Here is a 6332-nt window from a genome sequence, read left to right as displayed (position 1 = left end):
TTATATGTGTGTGTGTGTGTGTGCATGCACGCATGTGAACACAAGATGGCATACAAGTGGAAGAGTGAAGCAAAATCAGAGGCCTATATCTTTTACTTGAAGCATGAACAAAGGCTAATGCGTTCCTCTCCACTACCTTCATCTTCATTCAAAGCCAAGCCATCTCCTGGACTCCTTCACCACTTCCGCCACTAATTTCAGGCTTTCCTTAAAGCCTTCTCCATATTTTTTCTTCAAATTATATAAACTCAAATGCACATTCAGCTCTTACTTGCATCAAAATAATGGCTCAAGCCTGCTTATTTCTGCTCCTAGCACTGCTCATTGCCGTTCAAGGAGTTGCCATCCAGGTCGATGACTTTGGAGTCCTTGAACTCAACAAGCTCGAGGCGTGGAGCGAGGACGAGGAGATGGAGGAGGAAAAGGAGAAGGCCATGGCTCCGAAGTTGCAGAGCTATGGCGGCGGAGTGACGGTGGTGAATGTTGATAGCCTGGGAGCCGTGGGCGATGCCATCACAGATGATACTGAGGTTGGTACCTTCTCTTGTTGTCAAAATATGCATCTGCAAGGTACCTTCATCTTGTTTAAATAAGAACAGTTTAAGGGTCATTTAGCAACAAGAACACTTGATGAATCAACTCCAAATATTAGAGTAGATTCATGAAACATTAGCAGATTCAAGCAATACTCGAACTAGTGTTCCGTCGATCTGTTTTAATATTTGGCTAGATTCATTGGGCATTCTTGAAGTATTCTTACTACCAAAGGATCCCTTAGATATTTAAAAATCATGATCAATGCAGTTAATTAGATTTTAACATCCCATATTTGTTTAAAGTATTTTCTGAAAGGAGGTCGTTCCATTCAAGGGAGAATATATAGACCGGATATAGAAAAATATCTGATCGAAATTTTGCCTCCATTTGTAGATTTGGATCTTGAAATAAGGTGCAAATGCCTGTGTAGACTGGATTCACAGTTCAAGCAAGTAAACTGTAGTATATATTTGCAGTTCTAATTTAACTTTGGTTTTGTGCTTCTTATTTTCTTCCGTTGGATTCAACTAAAAACTGAAGGTTCGGATACAGAACCAGATTTGGATCCAATGACATCCATACCACATTATCAGCGTAGATGGTATGGGACTAAGCTTTACTGTGTCAGACCTAACTAATGTCATCTAATTAATCAGATCCAGTTTCAAGTTGGGACTCAGCTCTAACTTTCCAAGACTAAACCTTAGATCCAAATATGTCAAGACCCAATGTACGTGTAATCAGGTCGGTTAATTTCTGTTTTTCAAATTTGGATCTAAAATGACATATCAGATCTAAATCGAGTTTAATAACCATGACCTGTTTGCTATACCATGCACAGCCGGATGGATCCAGACTTGACTTAATAATCAGGTAAACCTAATCCAGTGAAAATCCTGGTCCTAGGGATGCAATTGGTTTGGGTTCTGATCCAGGAGAAAGCTGGGTCCAGATTGAATTCAATACAGTTACAAGGATCGAAATATCTGATCCATTTTAGAGCCATATTTTAGCTTTTTGATTGTTAGCATTTAATGCTGTTATTTTTCTACAAATTTCAAACAGGCGTTCGCTAATGCATGGACGATAGCGTGCAACGCATCAAACGCAGTGTTCCTGGTGCCAGAAGGGAGGAGGTATTTGGTAAAACCTCTGAGGTTTAAGGGGCCTTGTGCCGATAACTTGCTGGTTCAGGTAGCTTGAGGAAATTACCACTCTCTCTCCTCTCTCTAACTAGTATGAGTTTGTGTGGTCTGCTGCCCACACAGACCCTATTATTTGTTTTATTTATTAGTGCAGCTCAAACCTAAGAATATTTCTTATGTTAGTGCTCATCAACTACAAATTTCTGGTTCTGCTATGTCTTGTAGGTGCAAAAGGCCCTACAAGTTATATCTAGATTTGAGTCTTTTTTGTGGATTTCTTCTTGTTACTTTTCAAATGTGGGACTTAAGAAGCATTTATCATGGTTTATTAACTAAAAACAGTTCGAACTATGTTCATGTGAAAAGAAGAGATCTACCACAATTCTGTAGAGCTGATTTTCCGCATCTTTAGATACTGTAAACATTGAGTCTTACCGATTAATCGGGTAGATTGCATTTTTTCTTGTATGAAGAGGTAGATTGCATTAATCATGTGACCATTTCTTTTGATTAAATGATTCTCCAAAGAAACTATGTACAGATCTAATCTTTGCTGCATTGATTACATGAACAGATTGCTGGAGAAATCGTAGCACCAGACGAGCCAAATGATTGGGATCCCAAGAACCCAAGAACATGGCTCGTCTTTTCCGGCTTGAAAGGTGTGATCTTCCAAGGTGGGGGCATCATCAATGGCTCTGGTAGCAAGTGGTGGGCATCATCATGCAAGATCAACAAGAAAAATGTAATCAATCTCCCTGGTTCTTATACTTCTATCAAATCACAGTTCATTACATAGCTCTGCTTTCTTTTCATCACTCAAGTGATTGACAGTAGTTTCCGTTTCTTTTCTTTGGCGTATGCTGCAGCCATGCAGGGAAGCTCCGACTGTGAGTCTCTTTCTCTTTCTCTCTCTGTGTCCCTCGCTCTGCTTCTCCTCTGTTAATAATGGGGGTTGCATGCACGCAGGCATTTACAGTTGTTTCGAGCTCTGCTGTGAGAATAAGCAGTCTGTCCTTCAAAGACAGCCAGCAGATCCACTTCACGGTCTCGCACTCGGACGCCGTTCGAATCTCCGACATCAACGTTGAAGCTCCGGGCAACAGCCCCAACACCGACGGCATCCATATAAGTCAATCCAGCAACATCTTAATCCAAAACGTCAAAATTGGAACAGGTTTGTAATATATATATATATATATATATATATATATATATATATATATACAGAGAGAGAGAGAGAGAGAGAGAGATAAATACCAAAGAAGGTTAGGAAATATGGGAGTAAAACTTGAATCGATTTCTTTCAGGGGATGACTGCATCTCCATAGTCAATGGCACCTCAAATATCAAGATGAAGAACATTGTGTGTGGGCCTGGACATGGGATAAGGTATAAAGCTTCTTTTGCTGATCTACTTAAGAAGATTAATTATTTGTCAATTGGGTGATTAGTTAAAAAGATCAAACCCAGATGGAAGTAGGGATGTTCATATGTCTGATTTGGATCAGATATATGATCGAACTATTGTCAAAATATTGGATATGAAAAAAATGTATATATCTGATTAAGAAATCAAATCGGATTTAAGAAATGACATCGGACCAGATTTAGATTCAGGCATGCACAAGAATATGATGGGATTCAAATTTAGATGCAAACCTAGAAATCAAATTCAGATTGTAAAATCAGATTTCAGATTCAGGTTCAGATTGTAAAATCAGATTTCAGATTCAGGTTCGGATCTGACTTTTCTTTGTTCATCATCAAATCCAAATTCGAATCTGAATATGTGAACATAAAAAAAAAAGAAAAAACTGATATAGATAAGGGTATATATTCGACTCTAATCCGATTGATTGACATCTTTTAAATTGAAGACACACATCTATGCAGATATAAAGTGGAAGGTATTTTTTTTAAATCTGAACCATTAGATCTGGCTTCAATTTCTACTTTCTCAAGAAAATATTTTATAGAACTAGGGAACTGCCGTCCTACCAGGAACCTTTCTACTGGTTTTACACTGCCGGTGTTTTAACAATGGTTATGGTTTTGGTTGTAGCGTTGGAAGCCTCGGAAAAGACAACTCAACCGCAGTTGTCACGGCTATAGTTCTGGACACTGCAGTTCTTAAAGATACCACAAATGGCGTCAGAATCAAAACATGGCAGGTAATCGCTCATCCACATGATCCTGACACTCTCTCTTGGAGCAAAACCTGAACAAAATTGTGGTTCTCTGAAACAGGGGGGATCAGGCTATGTAAGGGCTCTAAGGTTCCAGAATATCCAGATGAACAATGTCAGCAACCCGATCATCATCGACCAGTTTTACTGTGATTCAAAGACTCCATGTAAGAACCAGGTGAGTCCATATCTGCAGCATAGCTTTAAAACTGTTTCATTGAGTACACAGAAATGATGTTTAAGTTTCAGAACAGTTTGAAAATTCCACATTCAACAATAAATGCAGAATTCACTGGCTTTTCTAACGTATATATCAGATCAAAGCTTGATTTCTTCGCTGAGAATTGGCAGATTCAACATAAGAACATGGTCCAAAGTTACAGGATCAGATCCTTGAGCAGAAGTGATCATCTCGCTCAAGTTAACGACTAAGAAAGTAGCATCTTAACTCTTGGAATAAACTATACAGTGAAAAGCTGTGTTCAACTTGTGCTAAATTCATAGTCCAAGACGATTTTGGAAGTAAAAATAAGAAAAGTATCATGGTTCATGCAATTTTATTGACAAATTAACATGCCCACATTGAGAACAGAGAAATCCCTCGAGTCCTGCCATAAACTGCACTTGGTTACAACAGGAGTCAGATGTTTTTCTTCCAATGACAGTATAGTTATCTATCAATTTGTGGAGACAAGACATTGGAAAACTCACATGTCCATAATGCAGTAAACTGTTGCTTCCATGTTTAGTAGTTTCTTGTTATAAAGTTGGCACATATTCCTACAGAATGAGCTGATCAAAAAGCTGCTTGATTCTTGTGTGTTACTGACAGACATCAGCAGTTAGTGTGAGCCAAGTGATGTACATAAATATCAGTGGGACTTCTCGAAGCGCGAATGCGATCAAGTTTGCATGCAGCGATACAGTGCCATGCAGCAAACTCTTCTTGGCTAACATCAATCTCCAGACAGACTCCGGTACAGCAGAGACATTCTGCAACAGTGCCATAGGATTCAAGTATGGATCTGTCGTCCCATCTGTTGATTGTCTATTAACCGCGGACAAGAGCCACACAAGCAAACATTCCGACGGCAATGGAGGGATAAAACGTCCGAAGATGCACACAGAGTTGTAAATTGTAATGCACTTCTCAGGAAATACAGATAGATACAAACACGGACAAGGCCCTGTAGCCTGTTAAGGCATTACTATGGGCTATCATTCCAGAAGGTTTCCGCTAGGAAGCAATATTATGGACTACAAAATTCCAGAAGTAGCTGTCCTACATAAACGGATCATGGTGTTCTGATGAACCCAAGAAAGAGTGCAGCGCCAGGATTCAGAAGTGATCCTGTTGATCTTGGAATCTGGAAAATCTAATGCAATATGAAATTAAGAACAATCTGGAGCCAAGAAAAGGAGAATCTGAAATTAGAGTATATATTCGAACATAATGATGGGAAACTTTACAGTAGCTAAGGGTTTCCATATTTTTCTGCTAGTAGACTAGAAATTGTATGTTGTTGTATTCATTTCTGACTATCAGCCAGCTATGTCATGCACTGGTGGCAATAAATATTTTGTTTCATAAAAACTTAGGAGTTTTTTTTTTTTCTAACACAAAAGCAGAGTTTTTATAAAGTATTTAGCTAGAAGTAGTGAAGATGGCACTTGGTGAGAAAAAGTATTTCATTGTACAGTTGAGAGCGAGAAACTCACCCTTCTCTAGCGTCCAGCTGCAGAAGCCCACTTTTTCTTTATCCCTTCAAAGTACAAGACATACTTTCGGTGTTATAAAATGATGGTTGAAATCAAAGCTACTATCTTTTAACAGCGTGAGGTTGTTATTCACGTACTCTCTCTGCAAATCAGTTTGTAAAGAAAACCTCGGCAGTTTTTTAAACAATTAAAAAATCTTAAACATTAGGTAAAAATTAATATAAATGAGTGGCTAGTAAGAACTCATAAAAAATAACCATAAAAATGACAAAAAAAGTATCTATCCATGATGATATTAAGGTTAAAAAGAGAAAAATGTAATATTAAAAAATGTTTTAATTTTATTTTTTACTTTTTTTGGGAGAAAAGTGTGTTTTAATTTGCTTTCAGGGTATTAACGATAATTTCTTTTTTCACGTTCACATTATAAAAATGCGTTTGTGACCATGGTTGAAGTTTAGGGGAAGCTCATTTCATAAGATGGAATTTCAAATAAAAAATGGGTCTTAATAATCAAAATTCCCGGCTCTCAATTGTCATTCCCTTTTAATACTACTGATTGTCTACTCCTATGCAATTATTTATTCTGTTTCTCTTCTTCTTCTTGAAATCATGATAACTTAGACTCAAGATAGTTGAGCAGTAGGGCAGACAGCCATGGTTAGCCTTTGGTGGGTCTGCCCCTTGCCAAAGTCAAGTATAAAATGCACCTTGTTTGAGCCGACAGTGCTTGAAAAGTAGC

The 6332-nt window shown here is 38.1% G+C and overlaps 1 protein-coding gene across 1 annotated transcript; it reads left to right on the top strand.

Annotated features, from left to right (window-relative positions):
- The first annotated feature begins 206 nt into the window (after positions 1–206).
- On the top strand, positions 207–5345 carry LOC116247906 (probable polygalacturonase At1g80170). Its single transcript, XM_031620351.2, has 9 exons — positions 207–530; positions 1603–1731; positions 2257–2427; positions 2552–2572; positions 2652–2859; positions 2993–3074; positions 3748–3856; positions 3933–4049; positions 4704–5345. Exons 1-9 carry the CDS (start codon positions 285–287, stop codon positions 5004–5006), a joined length of 1386 nt encoding a protein of 461 aa, XP_031476211.2. The 5' UTR covers positions 207–284; the 3' UTR covers positions 5007–5345.
- The last annotated feature ends 987 nt before the right edge of the window (positions 5346–6332 follow it).

This window comes from Nymphaea colorata, chromosome 2 (assembly GCF_008831285.2).
Source record: "Nymphaea colorata isolate Beijing-Zhang1983 chromosome 2, ASM883128v2, whole genome shotgun sequence".
Taxonomy (NCBI): domain Eukaryota; kingdom Viridiplantae; phylum Streptophyta; class Magnoliopsida; order Nymphaeales; family Nymphaeaceae; genus Nymphaea; species Nymphaea colorata.
This window is presented reverse-complemented; position numbering and strand designations above follow the sequence as displayed.